Source organism: Phaethon aethereus (genome assembly GCF_964289735.1).
Source record: "Phaethon aethereus genome assembly, chromosome: 12".
NCBI lineage: Eukaryota > Metazoa > Chordata > Aves > Phaethontiformes > Phaethontidae > Phaethon > Phaethon aethereus.
The window spans coordinates 23,221,905-23,240,252 of NC_138588.1; the positions used below are offsets into that span (position 1 = coordinate 23,221,905).

The window sequence follows — 18,348 nt, forward strand, 5'->3', positions numbered from 1 at the left end:
CGCTGGGCTGCGTTGTGTTGGATGCTCTTGGGGAGCTCCTTGGTTGTCCATGCGTGAGCTACACTATGTCATTTACGGGATGTAGCCACGACCTGCTCTGGAGAGGAGCTTGGCGATGTTCAGACAGGCGCTGGGGCTTCACCTTCTGCCTCTGCTTGACGAAAGCCACCATCAGGTGCAGATGTTGGCAGAGACCCAAAGCGATGGATGTTGAGGGCAAGAAGGGCTTTTGCTGCCCACACCACTCTTAAGCATGGGAGTTGCCCCAAACAGCTGTCCATCCATCTGCCTCTTGCCTTCATGTGTACCTTCCTGCCCCTTCCCAGGGTGTCCAACAGTTGTGCAAAGCCCTGCTGCTCCCTGGCTGGTTGCCCTTCATAGTCCCGACGTGGGACAGCCCTGGAGTCTGCAGACAAGCAGCCCATTACCATGCCCTGGCATCCTGGAGCTGCTGCTTGGCATGTTGGGGACCTTCTCCCTCAGTCCAAATAATGTCTCATATGATTATTGGCAATAAAAAGCTGTTATTCCTTTCCATCAGGTATAAGGCAAGAGTAGGAGTGTGTACGGGCACGCCACCTCCATGTTTTCAATAGAGTTGTTATGATTGAAGGTCAGGTGGGTTTATTCCAGGGATTTGCAGGCAAAAATATATTTCTGCTTCTTCAGGCTGAAGTAGAGGTATCTAAAGCTGTTGGCCAACCATTACGGTAGTCCTGTAGCTTCCAGTGTAGGCTCTGAAAGATTATCCCATTGGTAACAGGGAATCCTCTCTTACAGGGTGCTGTTGGATCATGACACCGATCCAGGACAGGCATGTGAAAAAGACATGCTTGGGAGGGACTCTGGTATCCTGCCTTGTCCCATTTGCCTTGGTTTTGTGTTTTTGGGATCTTCCTCCCAAGAACCTGGACTTGAAAAAAATATTTTAAAATCCCTAACTAGGAATAAAAGGTCAAGAAATGCTGTGGGACCAGCTTCCCAAGGAGCCTGGGAACATGGTGCTGTAGGCTAGTGGGGTCCCTATATAAGGGCATGCTTTTTATGGAAGCAAGCAGAAAGATGGCTTGAATGTCATGGGATGCCCACCCATGGCCTCCAAGGCAGCTCTGAGCCCTCAGTGGAGTCCAGCTCTGAACCCTCAGCATTTCTTGGGCAAGATGATTTTTTAATCGTCCCTCAAAGTCATCCATTGGGCATGGAAAGCCCTGGAGAGCAGATAAGGGCTCCCTGATCCCTTCCCACTTCTTATCAAGGCAGGAGGGGAGGATGGAGGAGGTGGAAACATGCAGTCAGTGGGTAATCAACCCCAGCACTTGCCCCTTGTTGACTTTTTTCCCCTGGGAAGAGCTTTCCGCAGCTGGGAGCCTCTGTGTAGAGGTGTTGGGGTGCTCAGTGGCTGCCATAGGCTTCCCTGGCTGAGCCCATGGCTGCTTTCCTGGGCCAGCTGGGGTCCTTGGGGTGCAGTGTCGACACTCCCCGTTCCTGCCAAGAGCTCCCTCTGTTGATGGCCTCCTTGCTGGGCTTAAAAAACCCTCCAGGCTCTGGTGTAATGACTCCATTGCATCTTTCCAAACAGGACTTCTGTTCTCCTCTGTGGGCTGCCTGTTTCAGCTGTCAGTGCCGTGATCCCTCTTGGCCTCAGTTGATTTTTAATGACGGGCGTCCAAGCTCAAGGCTGCGGTGGCCAACAAAGCCTGATACGTGGCAGGGTGCCTCAAGCGTGGCATCCATGGTGCTAAAATGACTGTATTAATCCTTATTCTGCTCTTTTTCATAATGTTAGGATTGCTCTGCCTTGGCTGGCTGTTAATTTGAAGAATCAATCAAATTTAAATGGGGAGGGGGAATAAGATCGGTGAAGATTTGGGCTTGCTTATGGTGGGTCTATCTCTAGCAGTATCTTTGCTTTATTTTAGGGATGCTAGCTAAAAGTCTTGGCTGAATATAACCTTGTCTGGCTTTCTGCCCCGCTGCTGCCCTGACCCGTGTGCCTGCCAGCCCCAGCATCTCATTTTTGCACACGTACATGCAAAAGGTGCTGCTGGGTGGAAAGAGGCACAGTGGCTGCAGGTGTAGGATGGCGTTTTTTTCAGTGGCGACTATTTTCCGTCTCATTTCAAAACAAGCGTTGGGCTTTGTTTCTTGGCGAAGGGGAGTGATTTCTCGTTAGCTGGAATTCGGTGACCTGTGGGTATCCCTGCGTGCAGCCTGAGAAATGCGAAGTTAGAGGCTAAAAACCTTCCTGGAGCTTAATTGGGCTGGAAGAAACCTTCAGCCATGGGTGGTGTTGGCATCTCCTTTCGGTGGGGGCTTATTTGGATTTCAGATACAAGCTCTTCCCCGCGCTACAGTCCAGAGGAACTGATGAAGCAGCCACTTGAAGCTATTTTTCTATTTGAGTGCTCTCAAGAAGGAGCATGGCTGCGGGCGGCATAGTCCTGCGAAGCGAATGACGGAGCTCTGCTCCCTTAGATCTGCTGAAAGCCCCCAGCCTGGCTCCACTGATCTTCAGCTGGTGGGTAGCCTGCAGGTGATGAGTTATGGTCTGGCTCGGGTCTAGCTTGTCTCCTCCCTGGCTGCTCAGCTTCCCCACAAGCGATCGATCCTCTGCAGCCATGCTGCTCGGCTGCCGGCGGCTGTCGGTTGTCAGCACAAAACCAGCCGGGTGAGACCTTCAGGCATCGCAGCCCAGCTGTGTCCAGCATCTGGGGCACCGGCTCACGGCGGCACCGGCTGTGTGGGATTCAGGGCACCGCAGTTGACGCAAGGGTGTTTTTTTCTCAAGGGCAGCACAAGAGAAACTGGACCCAGGATGAGTGTCCAGGGCTTGACTCGTGCTGCACGGGCAGGTCAGGAGGAGCGGAAGTGCCTCACTTGACACTGTCATGCTCGGGGTGTTAAAAATGGGCAGTGTTGAAGGCTGCGACTGAGCAAAGCTGTGGTTATTGATCCCGTTTGGTGCGAACCAAACTTCATTGGCAAAGCCCGGCTTGGGGTGGGATGTTCCCCCCGGTGTGGCGAAGCCCATGCTCCTGGGGCAGAACCCTCGGCTCGGCTCGGCTCACCCTCTTCCTGGCAAATGCTTTTGATCAGAACAGAGGCAACGAGAGGCATTTGAGACGAAGAAGGGGAGAGCTGCTTTTCATCTCTGAGGCTGGAATTAAAATCCAGAGTGATGGTAGGTGATGGGAGCCTGTGGGTTCACGTTCAAAGCTTGTACCCCCTCTTGCGACACATCAGTAGAGATTTCATGGCAATACACTGTGCTGCTTTGCGGCTGGTGGATATGACTGGGTGCCGTTCTGCTTGGGGGTTTAGAGAGGCAGTGGCTTGATATCAAGAATTAAAAAAATCCTTGGGAATTGTATTGAAAAAACTTTCTGTCGGAACTGCTGCATCCTGCAGGCACCGATGCATGTGTGTTCCCAGCGGGAGCTGATGGACAAGGGTGCAAGCCGTTGCTCGAGGGACTGGGGAGAGCACAGCGTTTGTCAGCCAGAATAGGAGTATTGGTTTGTGCTGCTTTAAAAATAGGATGTTTGAAAAAATTTGCTGGAAAGCTGGCATTTCGGGAGTGGAGGGAGATGTAGGATTTGTGGGACCCAGCACAAAAAGTGAAGGTGTTTGTCATCCCCCATCTTAGCGTGAGGTTTCTGTCTTGTGTGCTGGGGAGACAGAGGCACGTATTCACCAGGTGAGGGTGGGAGCTGCTCCTCCAGATGGAAGCCCTCAAAGGGCAGCACCATGCTCGTCCCTACTCTGCGGCCACCTTCTATGGGACACGCGCGGTGACATCCTCCTCTTGCTCACCCGCATCCTCGTATATCATGTGATTGGACTTACTTCTTGCTCTTTCCACTCCTGTAATCCCCCCATCAGGCTGTCAGACAGAGCCGGCTTTGTGTCTGGAAACTACCAGGATCTCTCCTGGCAACTTGAGCAAAACCTACAAAGAAGAGATGAGAGCCAAGTGGGCAGCTTCCTAAACGTGCAGCCTGCAGGGGCTGGGATGTGAAAATCATACCAAAATAGGTCTTTAATATTAAATAGATGGAAGGAAGATGTCTCCTCTTGCCTGAGGGATAAATAGATCTGAAAATCCTCCTAGACTTTGCTGCTTATCGCATCTGAAATACGTGTGTCTCACCCTGGAATTGAGCCTCTCCAGAAACTGCGAATAACCGGCTACGATGTGCCCATGAAATGCTCCTGCTTATGCAGCATGTGCGCAGCGTGCCAGCAAGTCTCCGGATGCAGCGCCCAGTGAATGAGTTTGCTTCTTTGCCCCCAGATCCATACCTGGGTTCACCCCATGGCCTGGACCGAGGAATGAGAGGTGATGCTTCTCAGCATGCCACCAAGGCTGCGGTTCCTCAGTGCCCTCAAAGCGATGCTCCCCTGGTGCTACATCTCCTCCAGGAGCTGTGCAGGTGGCTCAGGAGATGCACCCCACCTCGCAGAGACCTTGTGTCATCCTTCCCCACCATCCCTTTCCCAAGCAAATTTTCTAGGTGTGAGCACTGAGTGCACAGCTTGGCTTCTCATGCCTTGGAGACAAGAGTCCACAAGACCTTCAAGACCAAATGTTGTTTGTTGCCACAGGCTGTTGTGTTTCTTGCACAGGAGAAGTACTTAAAAGTTCTTCAGCTCTCCAACTGCCATTTGTAGGTAGATCAATGCAATGAGAGAAGGATTTTTTTTTTTTTTCCTTACCTGCTTGGCCATGGACCTCCTGGTCTGGCCATAGAGGTGGACTTTCATGCTCTCATCACAGCAATGCTCCTTACTGTGGTTGCAACGTGGAAGAGCCTCAGGAAAAGATAACCCTGCCAAAATTTGGCCAGCTTCAGATTTGCTGGTGCCTCATCTGAACTTGGGCAAGTCCAAAACTGCTGGATGTTGGCTCTCTGTTAAAGGACAAGGATTGCTGTTGTGTCTCGGGAGCACCATGAATGTGGCTGTTGGCAATTCAGAGCCTGTCACGCGGAGGATCTGGGGTGTCAGCAGCACTTGAGTGCTGAGGGGGTGCCATGGGGAGAGATGTGGCTGTCCCGTGGTACCAAACGGAGGGACGTGGGGAGAGGGGAAGGAGGAGAGCCGGGGAAGGATGAAGGATTTTCCCACTTGGAAAATACTGGTGTGCTTAGTTTCACTGCCAGTAAGCTGTGGCCAACATCTTTCTTAAATGTTCCCATCCTTGATTCATCCCATTCCTCCTTGCTGTTGCATTCCTCTGCATTGCCCTGCATAGTTCCTCTCTCCTTTGGGTGTTTTCATCCGCCATGCATTTGTAGATTACAGCTGTGTCCCCACTTAGCTGTCACTGAACAAAGTTATCCATATTTAGCTCTTTTAATCTCCTCTTCTAAACCAATCCCTTTAGCCTCTGTGTTATTTTTGTTCCTCTTCTCTGAACTTCCTCCAATTTGTCGATATCCTTTTTGGTCATGAGATGTCTAGAGCTGAGTGCAATTGCTGCTGACCTGAGAAGAGCCGTCAGGGCAAAACTATTTAATTTAGGAATTTTTAGGGAATATTTAAGGGAATTTAATTCCACCTTCTCTGATACTGTGTCCCAACTGCACTGGGGTTGAGAGAGCCAAGGACAATTTGATGTAGACATGGCTGAGCCAAGTACTGTTTGCTGCTCCTGGCTCTGCCTCTAGGTCTCTTGCAGTCTGATCTTACTGCAATAATACCTGATTTACTGCTGGTTGTGGAAAACAGGACAGGTGTAGCTGAGCCATCTTGGTGACACCTCTTTGCACCTCTATACTATCTCTGTGTTTTGAGGAACCCCTAGGCCATGTTGCATGGGCGAAGACCAAGAGTGTAGATTTAGATTGGATGTAACAAATTTTTTACAATGAGGTTGGTGAGACACTGTGAGAAGTTGCCCAGAGAAGTTGTGGGTGACCCATCACTGGAAGTGTTCAAGGTCAAGTTGGACAGGGCTTTGAGCAACCTGGTCTAGTGAAAGATGTCCCTGCCCATGACAGATGCGTTGGACTAGATGATTTCTGAAGGTCCCTTCCAACCCAAATCATTCATGAAGATCGCATCTTGGAGATGATCCCCTTCTACGTCACTGGAAGGACCACCTTGGGGTAGTGCGTTGTGGTGAGTTTACCCTGGCTGGATACCAGGTGCCCACCAAATCCACTCTGTCACTCCCCCGCCTCAACTGAACAGGGGAGAAAAAATAACAAAAGGCTTGTGGGTCAAGATGAGGACAGGGAGATCGCTCAGCAATTACCGTCACGGGCAAAACAGACTCAGCTTGGGGAAATTAGTTTAATTTATTACCAATCAAAACAGGGTAGAATAATGAGAAATAAACCCAACTCTTAAAACCCCTTCCTCCCACCCCTCCATTCTTCCTGGGCTCAACTTCACCCCCGAATTCTCTGCCTCCTCCCCCCGAGTGGCACAGGGGTACGGGGAATGAGGGCTGTGGTCAGTTCATCACACCTGGTCTCTGCCGCTCCTTCCTCCTCACGGGGAGGACTCCTGACACTCTGCCCTGCTCCAGCATGGGGTCCCTCCCATGGGAGACAGTCCTCCATGGACTTCTCCAGTGTGAGTCCTTCCCATGGGCTGCAGTTCTGCACCAGCTGCTCCAGCCCGGGTCCCCCCATGGGTGCCGTCCTTCAGGAACAGGCTGCTCCAGCCCGGGTCCCCCCACTGGGTCCCAGGTCCTGCCAGCAAACCTGCTCCAGCCAGGGCTCCTCTCTCTCCCCACGGGGCCACAGGCCCTGCCAGGAGCCGGCCCCAGCGCGGGCTGCCTACGGGGTCACGGCCTCCTTCGGGCATCCCCCTGCTCCGGCGTGGGGCCCTCCCCGGGTGCGGGTGGAGATGTGCTCCCCCGTGGAGCTCCATGGCTGCAGGGGCACAGCCGGCCTCCCCATGGGCTTCCCTGGGGGCTGCCAGGGACCCTCTGCTCTGGCGCCTGGAGCCCCTCCTGCCCCTTCTGGAGCTGGCTCTGTCGGACATGTGGGAAGCTTCTGGCATCTTCTCACAGAAGCCGCCCCTGCAGCTCCCTCCTACCAAAGCCTTGCCATACAAACCCAATGCATTCTCAACTGCTCTATGTAAGGCTGTAACTCTGTATCCCCACCGCTTTTCTTCCATGGTGACTCCCAAGCATGACTGATGCTTGCTTTTGGACCCATTCGCAGCCCTTGGATGTTGCAAGGTGCAACCCAATGCTGTAGTTCTGGTTGTTGTGGAAGGTACAGCCGTCCCCATGCCACATTTACAACTTGGTTGATGAAGAAACCTGCAAGTCAAGCCCATCTTCTACCCCACACCCCATATGGGGTTTTTTAGGCTTTTCTCTGAAAACACGGTGGCCTTTTTGCACAGCATCTCTTGTGCTTTACCTGATGTAAAAGCTGGTTCCTTACTGGTGTGATAAAGCCACATCTGCACGCACAGTCGCGTTGTCCATCATGGGTTTCCTTTGGCTCGGCAGCAACAGCAAAGAGGATTGCTGTGGCTTGTGGGCCGGGTTTTATCGCTTCTCACCTGGGCACGGCTAGCAAGGCAGTTGCTCTGGGTACTGGGATGGATGGGGAGAAAGGTGCTCCCTGGACCATACTCCCAGCAAGCACAGAAACCTAGATGAGGCGGATCTGAGCCCAGCTCATCATTGCTGCAAGTCTTGGATCCACCTCTCCCCTCTAAATTTACTAAATTTACATTTATGTTGCTCCTGTGCCTACTGTAATGTGCTGGTCAAAGAGTTCAGTTTTATACTGAAATTGTTAGTAAATCCTGAGCTGTGTCTCCTTGGGTTGACTTATATATACTGCAGCTTTCCAAAGATAAGAACTTTGTGCGAAAAGATGTGCATGGATGGGCATCATTAATTAAATAACTTAATTATTAATGCTTCAAGTTTGTGTGCCAGTGTGTGTGCTTATGTGGCTGTGCCTTGGTGCGAATTGCTAGGGGCTCGGCAGCCATGGCGTCCATGGCTTGGAGGTTTAGACTTGCAAGACTGAGGTTGAGAAAAATTGGGGGGAAAAAATGAAGAAAAGGGTGAATCAGGCAGGTGGAGCTGTGCCATTTCCTACGGCCAGTTGAGCTGCTGTGCCAGCGTCTTGCACTCAGCCTGACCTTGAGTCAAGGCAAGTGCCTTGGCTCGTGTTCCTTGTTTGCTAATCCTGGTCAAAGTTTGTTGTTAATTTCTGGGTTATCATCATCTTCAGCATCTCCAGAGACCTGCTTTCACCCTCTTATAGCGCCCAGCAAATTGGGAGTACCATGTTTTTCTCATCTCTCTGAAAGTAGTGGAGGCGGCAGGTACCCTCTGACTTGGACCTGGCCCAAGGTGTTTGTACAGAGACCTCTAACTGCGGTGGGAACCTGCTGCCTAGGGCTTATGCTGGTGTGTACCTGGCATAGGCATGGTGATGTTTGCAGTAAGAACTGCATACATCAAGCATAATATCCTTCTCCTTAAAAACAGAGATCAACTGCTTTCTTTATAGCCCCCTGGGAGTTACGTGATTACCCACGCTTACTGGCAGGGCAGACCTGTTGATCTGCCTAAATGGAGATGCCAAGCTCTTGAATATGTTCTTTGTCCCTAAAGCTGCTCGGGTGGTGGGTCATTCCTGGATGGACCCGTAGTCCTGGCACTCAGGACTGTGTGGCACAAGGCAGACCCCATAGGTCTTGTTGCCTGCCGGGGAGCTGGCAGGGTTAAAGCATCTTGCCGTGAAGATGCTGCTTTTTTGTGTGATTTCCCTTGCCTGCTCTGTGGATTTGGGTTTTAGGGTTGGCTTTAGCTTGGCTGTTTGCAACCTCCGTATGCTTCAGCTGGGTTTTATGTAGCCAGCTGGTGGTTATCAGCAGGCTTTTAACAGTGGCTGGAGCTGCATCACACCGTGGCAAGCAGCTCATGAAAGGCCTGCCAGATTTATATCCTCCTTCTGGGAGATTGATGCACCGAGGCGCTCGTGAAACATTTATGTTGCTCCTGTGCCTGCTGTAATGTGCTGGTCAAAGAGTGCTACTATTAGTGGTGGCCATTTGAGCACTGCTCAGATTTGGGCATGAATTTCATGTGGCCCAAAGCAGAAAATGTGTCTGCCTTGCTGTCATCTTGGCTTTGGTCGTCTTGCTTCTGGTCTTCCTAACGTGAACACCTTTTAGTGGGAACAGACCAGGAAGTGAAGGTGGGGTAGTTGGTTGAGAGCGGCTGGGCAACAGCAGCTGGTGGAGCCTGGTGTAGATGGACATCATGAGCTGGGGGGGTTCAGGGATTTGAAGAACTGCCTTCTGCAAGGAAGTCGAGTGCAGGGCTGAGACCTCGCTGGGGAGCCTATTCCCAGGGAAGAGATGGTGGCTTCCAGCCCAAGAAAGCAAAGAGAAGACAACATGCATGTCTCTGAAGGTGGGCACTGAAGAGGAGGGCTGCACTGGTGATTGAGAAGGTTCCCAAGAAAGGGGCCTGCTGTGTCTTCCATGGCAGGGAAGGATCTTTTTTCTTGCCTGGTTATTTTGCTGGGCTTGGAGGAAAGAAAAATAAAAGCAAGATTTTGCCCCATGGTGGTTCTTCCACTTAGTGTCCTGGTTTGATGGATGCATGGCTGTTGTTGGTGTTGCGGGAGGCAGAGCAGCAATCTAAGAAGCCAGCCATGCGTTAGTGATGTTGCCATGTTGACAGGAAGGTGGGCACTGGTTGGGAGGGTTAATGTGAGACCTGGGTTCCCAGTGGACACAACTTTGACAGCTGCTTGCTGTCATCAGAGCTTTCCTGCTCGGACAGCACTGCCGGATGTGAGGATGACTCTGGTGACCAGGAGAGCCTCTGCATGGCAGCAGCAGTGCTGAAGAAGGGACCAAAGGCTGGATCGGTCAACGCGAAGGATGCTTGCAGCTGTCTGCGGTTGTGCTCCCAGTTTCCAAATGTCTCTGCCCTCTCTTGATCCAGACGCATCTCTAGAGCTTTCCCGCTTGGGATCTTTCCCCTTTTTACCACCAGCTGAGCTGCTTCGCATTTTAATTCAGTAAAGGAGGTGAGCCTGGTGCAGCTGCTCTGGGGGTTATTGATTGTTGGTGGTAGGTGAGCCGAGACCCCAACAACATGTCATCAGTCAACAGGTGGGACCGATGCATGGAGGTCCCAGCTTGGATTTCTTTCCCATGTCTCTCACTCACGTCAACTGTCTCCTTTCATCACTGCTTTTCACTACCTCTCTCCTACCAGAGACACCTTCCCCCCCCCTTTCTTAGAGCAGATCTGATAGTCTTGTAAGTGGTTGGAGCAGGTGACTTGGTGCCAGCACGTCTGTCTTGGATACTATTCCTGGCTTTATTGAAGACGTGGTAATATGCAAGACTGTGCCTCTACGCCGTCTGCCTCCTCTTGATCTCGAAACTCTGCAAGCACCGAGATAAGACTTGTGTTCAAGCAGGGATTTATTCCTCTCTCCACCGGAGAGCGGCAGCCTGGGGAGAGAAAGTGGCTGGTCGGAGGTTGTGCTGGGTAATATTTGAATTTCTCCAGCAGTGTGGCTGGGGTTGATATGCATACGACTGCCTGGATCACCCACGAGCAGTGTTTGGATCAGTCCCTCATCACTACTTTGGTGGGAGGTTGTACCTCCAGCGTTACCGGATGGGCTGTCATGCCCCGTTGCCACAACTGGGTCTGTTTTCAGCAGTGCTGGCAGCGGGGCCATGAGCTTGGTGCAGGAGTCCTCAGCCAGGCTTTGTTTTTTGTGACTTGCTCGTGTGTGGCCGGGGCAGGCTTCCCTAGCTGGGTCCTCCCCAAAATGCCTGGCTAAAGATGAGTCTGGGTTTGAAAAGCGCCCGCCGACCTCAGCCGGTATGCCACGTTATGCTGGCTGTTTGGCCACCATCTCCTCCTGCTGTTCTGCAGGGACTTGCCGGCCAGGGAAGGGGTTTGCTTGGATGGGGGGAAAGCTCCTCCGTGCAGGGGACAGCTGAACGTGAGAGTTGAGCCCTGGCATGGCCGGGAGAGGATGCGCAGGCAGAGCCTTCCTGTCACATCGTGCCGTCAGCAGCCGCGCGGCTGGGAGATGCAGTGAATCTCAAGCAGGTTTCTGGAGGGGAGAGAGCAGACGGTGAGGAGCACTGGGGACAGGCTACCAAGGAGTGTGGGGAGGAATTGTCCTCTCCTGGTTTTTTTGTGGGGGTACGGTGAGGGTCCTAGGTGTCCACTCGCCGTCTCCCTCCCAGCCTGCTGTGCAGCCTGGGGCTGGCTTTACCTGACGGCTCCCAAGGACAAGCTGCTCCTTAAGGAGCATCCAAGGAGGGAAACTGGGACCGCTGCTCCTTAAAAATCCTTAGTTCCCATCCAAATTGCTTGGCTCTTCTGGTGGTGGCACTGGCCATGCGGTCCTATGCTTACTTGTCCTGCAGAGTGAATTCAGGGAGTGCGATGCTGAGCCTGCTCCACTCTGCAGCACGTGGAAGCATTAACCTGTCCTTGTTGCAGCATTTATGCTGCTTGCTGGAGGGGGCTGTTAGGAACGACAATCTTCCTTTTTTTCTTGCACCAGCCACCCTGATGTCCCGTGGGCTTGGATTTGCCAACTGAGAAGCCCAGTGTCCTTGGTCCGCAGAAATAACTGGCTTTGTTTATTTAAGTGACATCATCTTGACACAGTGGGGGATGTGACCAGGAGCTCTGGGCAAGTCTGTTGGAGCTTATTGAGCAATGCTTGCAAGTAGATTCGAGATTGAATTGTAGGCGTGGTGGGCACTGGTGCCAACAAAGGCATTTGTCTTCAGGCTCTGCATATCTGGCTTTGGGGGTCAGATTAGAGAAGACTTCGGTTCCTCTTTGAAATCCTTGCCGAGGTCACCACCGGTGGGGAAGAGGCACCTTGGGTCCTGAGGTTTGGAGGTGCCCACCAAAGCAGCTCATCAACTGGATGGATCTGCTCCCTGCTTATCTCTCTCCAAGGAGCTGGAAGCTCATGTTCCCAGGTCCTACTCTGAAAAAGCAAAGCTGTTGGAGATGTGGTGACCGAGCAGGACAAGAGCAACAACATCAAAGCTCCCAAACATCGGGCTGAGCCGTGCAGTGACATGGGAAGCATTGGCTGCAGCCTCGAGCAATGCTCCTGTGATGGGACAGTTTTGGTCTGTGTTTTGTCTCCTGGCACACGGCAGCTAAGAGTTTGTGGCCAGTAATGAGACTCCCTCTTGGCTTTTGTTGTGTGTCTGCATCCGCAGGAGTTGAAGGACCCTTCTAGATGAGGAAAAATGGGTCACTGCGCCGCGTGACTCATTAACATGGGGATATGCTGGAAGACTAGCCCAGTCTACGATGCATCAGTGGTCTCACTGCAGGGTCCTCGCTGACAAACAGGGTGCAGCTCTGTGGGTGCCCTACACCACGTGGTTGTTCGCACCCTCTCTGTCCTTGTAGATGCACCACAAATATCTCTGCTGGTTGGTCTTTTGTTTTTTTGGCATCCCTGTTGGCTTCTATTGCTCAAAAATGCACTTTTTTTGCCTGGTTGGTGTTGATTATTGGGAGCAAACCAAAATGCTCATAAATATGAGTGGGTGGTCTGGGTGGTTTAGGGGTTGGTATCAAGGTTAGTATGGTGTTTTTATTTTTGTTGCGCCCTCTTCTCTTTCTCCTGTTAGCTAATTGCTGCTGTGAAGTCCCCTTAGCGGTGACTGATGTTAACGAAGCCGCGCTGGCAGAGCTGTAAGATGGCAGGAGCTGCTTTGTGTGCATCTCCCCATGCCGACACCCACCGCCGTGCTTCCCTTCACGTGGGACCTTGTCCTACCTTCGAGTGAGTGCTATGATGAGGGGTAGGTTTTAATTACCCACCCGGACCCCTTTCCCCAGGACCGGCATCGCGTGGCGCCGTCGGCATCGCCCCGGACTCTCGGTGGATTTGCTTTTTCCCCATCGAGCAGCGCTTGTGCTGGCTGCCGCCTGGGCTTGGCTCCGTTCCACTTCTGTCCTCGGCGGTGGTGAAAGCACGTTCCTCGTGATGGGAAAGCCTCCGCCAGAAACACAAAGGGCTTTCATTAGGGGAGGCAGCGGCGGGCGGACGCGGACGGCCAGCGCCGGTACGGGGAAGCTTCACCCCGTCTAACTCTTGCGCAGGGGCTGCTGGAAACGTGTAAGCTCCCTCCAGCAGCGAGCAGGAAGCGGCTGTGTTTGCACTTGCCAGCATTTAATCTCAGAGCCTACCCAGCACGGAAGGAGAAATAGATTTTCCTTCTGCAAGAGGGGATTCGGGGCCCAGAAGTGTTAAGTGATTTGCTCGGGGGGTGGCGTGTGTTGGAGCTGGCAGCCAGGAGGGTGCAGGGTGTGCTTTGGGGAGCTGGAGATCTCCTCTAGCTCCATCCTCGCTAGCTGGAGGAGATGCGAAAGCTGCTGCTCGAGGGTATGAATGCTGCCCAACGGCCCCAGTGCCAGCATTGCCCTTGGCATCTGGCCCGGCAGAGGCAGCTGGGTGCCCGCCGACGGTGAGAGCGGGACCCGGGGCTGCCTCGGCTCCCCCCAGCCATCCTGCAGCCACCAGCGGCTGAATCTCCTGACCTTGCTCGATAAAGCAGGAGGATGAAAAGGCGCAGCACCGGGAGATAAGACACATGCAGGGTGGGGCTGAATTCAGGGGCTGATCCATCTGTCTCTTCCGCCGGCTTGGCTTTTGGCTTTTTTTCAGATGTGTCCCAGCAAGGTGGCTCTGTTCCTGCCCTCAGCCTTGGAGAGCCACCCCGGGCCTTTTTATTTTGCTCTTGAGCTTCGGGCGAAGGAGCAGGAGAGCCGCCTCGTCTCCCCACGGTTGCTAAATGAGGCTCTGTGTGTTCCAGTGCGGGGCGAAATATGAAATCCCATCAAGCCGCCTTGCTTATTAGAGAGATCTCAGCGAGCTGCTTATTATGCACCGTGGCGTAATGCAGATTACGAATGTGACCGGGCGATAATTAGCAGAGCTGGAACTGTAATTAAACGCTCCTGTGCTGCGCTGTGGTTTCTGTCACAAAGTGGAAAGAAGCCGAACGGTTTGAAAACCTGCAGGTCCTCGGTGTGCGCACATGACCACCGCGCCCGGGGTGGTGGGGGCGAGCACTCCCCATCACTGACTGGGCTTTTGCTCCTGCCCACCAAAATCAGGCAGCCCTGCCTGGTTCCTCCCTGCCTGTTTCATTAGCCAGGGACTTGTTTTTGGCTTGCAAAATGTGGTGTTCACAGAATCACAGAGTCATTAAGGTTGGAAAAGGCCTTTAAGGTCATCAAGTCCAACCATCAACCCAACACCACCATGCCCACTAAACCATGTCCCAAAGTGCCACGTCTGCACATATTTTGAACACCTGCAGTGATGGTGACTCCACCACCTCCCTGGGCAGCCTGTTCCAATGCTTGACCACTCTTTCAGTAAAGAGATTTTTCATGAGTGGTTTGCTTTCTTGAGCCCCTTCCAAGGAGCATGGTGCTGCCTTTGAGCATCTTTCTGGATCTGCCGAGATGCCCAGGATGGGGTTGCTGTATTTTGCGGGGGTGTGGGGGGTGGGATTTATCTGTGGGGGTGCAACCTTCCTCTCCAGCAGGTTTGTGGGGTTTTTTTAATACCGAAAAACCCCTTCTCGAATCTCACAGGATGCAGCTGGAGCACTGGCCGTGGGGCAGCCTTGGAGGTGGTGGTGATGGAGAGCTGGGGATAGGCTCCTGGGGGAGAGCTGGTCCTGCCGGTGGGAGGTTGGAGGCGGTGTGTGGGGAAAAGAGCTGTGAAGCATAAGCTGTGCTGCTGGAAGAGGGGACCTTGTGGTCCAGCCACTGCTCCTCGAGACCTTCAGGCCATCTTTAATGCTCAGTGGGGTGGACGCGCTCTGATGAGCTGTCAGGAGAGAGGACGGATGCAGGAGGACAAGGAGAGGGCTGCAGGCACGCAGGCAGAAGGTGCTTTGTGTTCTCCTGCTGGAAGAGCAAATCCACTTGCCCTGGCAGAGCCAGAAGACCTTCAGGTTCTCCGTGGGGGTCACGTTCGTGTCCCCTGCCTGCAACCACCCCTGTGGGAGCAGGCAGAAGCTACTGGGCAGATGCAATGTCCTGTCTGCTCCTCTGCCTGTAGATGTGCCTCTTGCATGTTCTCCACTTGTGGATGGTGTTTGTGTCGCTGAGGGTGTGGAAAGGCTTTATGGAGTCACGAGTTGACGGGGAGATGGGATGTTCCAGCCACTCACTGCAGTTGTGGGCACCGTATTGTGTGGGGCAGGCGAGGCTGGACATGCAAGCTTCTGCTGGAGTTACTTATCTTGCTTAAAGGATGGAGGCATGTGAGCAAGAGAGGGAGCAGATAATTTGGCAGCTGGTCAGGACCAGGATGCCAGCTCAGGGTGGGAGTCTGACCGTTTGGTGGCTGTAAGCAGCATTGGCCAAGGAGAGCCAGTAGTGAGGTTGGAAATGGTCATGGGCCGCTGTCCGTGTCCACTCTTGGTGACCAGCAAGCTTGGCCTCTCCAGGGTTATAATCATCTCTCCTCAGCAGAGGCTTTGGAGGACATCTCTGGGCGTAGTGCTGGATGCTCTAGAGGGATCTTCCCCTCCTTGAAACCGAAACCCAGGTCAGCGCTTACTGATGATTTGATTAGTTTCCTTGGTCTGCTTCTCTTTTGAGGTTGCTCAGTATCTTATCGAGATCATAAACCATAAAGAGAGGAGGTCTGAGCTGAGGATGAGCAGCTAGCCCCAAAACTGCTGCAAATCCTTGTGAGCCAAGGCAAGGGGATGACTGACTGCGGCTGGCTTGGCTGATGAACCCTGAAGGGCAGGGAGGTCTCCACCTTACCCTTCCCTTGGCCAGCAGCAAAATCGGCCCGTCAGCCATCCTTCTCCTAACGCTGCTGTAATCTGCTAGCGTGGCGGAGTGGCCAAGGGCCTTGGCTTGTCAGTGGCAGGGTGACTTGGCTGTGGTTTCACTTGGCGTGTTGGCTTGTTGGCTTTCCAAGCCTGGCTCTGGCTGTGAGATGTGGTTTCCATGCGCAAGGAGAGCACGATGGCTGGTGCAGTTGGCTTGGCTGTCAGCTGCATCAGGCGCTGAAGTGGGTACTTGTGCAGAGAAGAGGGATGTGATCTGAACGCCTGTGTCTTCAGGTGGTCACAGGGTAGATTTGGGAGTAGGAGGTTGTTGGTTTTCATGGATGCTGGAGGGAGACCGCTACTCGTTTGTCCTGTCCTGCCAGTTGAGCAGAAGCCTGTACATTTTTTTTTTCCTTCTAATGAGCCATCAGGTCTAAAGTCATTGACTGTGTTAACATCTGAGCCATAGCCAAAAGGCATCCTCACTGGGGATGATTACACCTTCAAAAGCCATTGGGGAAAGGAACTTGGCACAAACCCTTTCAAGCAGGAGAGCAGATATCTCCTGCGGAAGGACTTTTGGGTGTGATCTATATGACTACAAAGTGCCAGCTCTTCAGGGTTATGTGGGTATGGGCATGCCGGGGTGGGAGAGACCTGTGAGATCCTTGTCCTCTGATGGGGTGTGGGACTCGAACTGCCTGCTGGCACAGGCCTTGAGAAGGTGGCAGCCCTGGGCTTGAGGTTCTCCAGGAATGTAGGTGCCTGTTGATACTTGCTCTCCTTTCTGTGTTCCCGATGGTGACCGGCATTTCTCCTTCCCCACAGATGGAGTCTCCGGTCTCTACACCTGCGGTGTTGCCCTTGCACCTCCTTGTCCCCGTTGTCAACAACGACATCTCATCGCCTTGTGAGCAGATCATGGTACGCACTCGCTCGGTGGGAGTGAACACTTGCGACGTGGCCCTGGCCACCGAGCCCGAGTGCCTGGGCCCCTGCGAGCCTGGGACCAGCGTGAACCTAGAGGGCATTGTCTGGCAAGAGACAGAGGATGGTAAGTGTCACGGGAGAGCTTTTTGCTCTCCTACAATGTCATTTTGGAGTTACGGCAATCCCTTCCTTCCCATGTCCCTGCTGTGTTTCTTGTTGGCATGTCCCAGGCTTTCCCCACACCATCTGGGTGGTCAGCACAGAGGAGCTGTGTGGGAGCAGCCCTTAATCTGTCCAGCAAAGGGAGTAATGGGCCAAAAACTTGTGTCAGCCCAATGTGTTGCGTTATCCCCTTGCCCAGACAGTGGGCGAAAATCTAAGCAGCCATTTCTCTGCCTTTCTACAAGAGCGAACTTCTTCTGAACGTGCCAGAGGAAAGGCCGTGCCAGCCTGCACGGGAACTCGACAGAGTTGACTTCGTTTCTGCTTGGCAACCCGCAGGTCTGTCACAAAAACGTTCAAACCCTGGGAGGTGGCAGAAATCTCCTGCTGGATTAAAAAACCCCAGCGGAGCTTTCAAAATCGACTCGGCGGGAGATCGGGCTCTCGTCTTTCTTGCCAAGCCAATCGAATCTTTTTTTCCGCGGGAGCTCTTCTCATCTGCGCACAGCTTGGTTTGCTTTCCCAGGTCCTTTGATGGGTTTTTGTTGCTGTTGGGGCTCTGCCAAGTAGCGCAGGGATGAATAGGTGGCTCAGTGGACCACGGCGAGTGCTGGAACCTGGCCTTCCCTCCTGCCTTGTTGGGATGCTGGAGGTTTCTGCTTCAGGAGGCTCGGAGTGAGCTCCTCATATTTGTGGCTGGCTTCAGTTGGGGTCTGGAAGCAGAAACAAAGCCCAGAAGCACAAAGGTGAGAAAGAGCAGCGGTGGTAGAGGCTGGTTGATGGTTCATCTCTTGGACATCTGCGCCTGCTCTTCCATCGCTGTTGTGTACGGAGAACGAAGCTGTTGGCCCGTGGCCGCTCCTCACTGCGACTGTTTTTGTTATCTCTGATGGAAGCTGAACTGAAACCTGCGTTCCCATGAGCTGCTACTGGGGGGGCCCCTTCTTGCCCCATGCTTTGGGAAGACTGGGATGGGCCCAGTTTGCCTTTCCTCTCTCCTTACTGGGAAACAGAGATACAAACTGTGGTTGGCGCAGGACCGACTGCTGCAATGGCCCCTGATGCGGAGGTGGTGAGCACTGAAATTGTTCCTGGTGGGAAAAGTGTCGTGACCTGAGCTATTTGGGAAGAGAGGAGTGCATAGATCATGCTGGAGGAGACTGGGATGTGCCAGCTTGGGATGAGGACCTCCATACTCTTCTGCCCGGTCTGCTTCACTGTCCCTTCCTTATGGAAAAACTCATCTGGATTGGGGCAGCCGGGAGCTGTGTGCATTTTCTGCTGCTTCAAGGCAGAAGGATGCCACATGTTGTAAATTCGGGCCCAAGGATCCTCTTTTTGGAGCTAGTGGGGACAAGGAAACACAAAGCAGGAGCATTCGAGAGCCCTGCTCTGCATACCCCGGGGCTGGGAGATCTGCTGGGGGTATCTGGTCAGAGA

General features: G+C 53.2%; 1 protein-coding gene across 1 annotated transcript in view; it reads left to right on the forward strand.

The window, feature by feature from the left end:
- Positions 1-18,348, forward strand: part of ZNF609 (zinc finger protein 609) — a gene marked incomplete at both ends in the record, with an annotated part of 57,386 nt that overhangs the window by 25,100 nt on the left and 13,938 nt on the right. Inside the window, one exon of the mRNA XM_082005192.1 lies at positions 16,645-16,870. Within this exon, the coding sequence (XP_081861318.1) occupies positions 16,645-16,870 (226 nt within the window). The remainder of the gene's footprint in view (positions 1-16,644; positions 16,871-18,348) is intronic.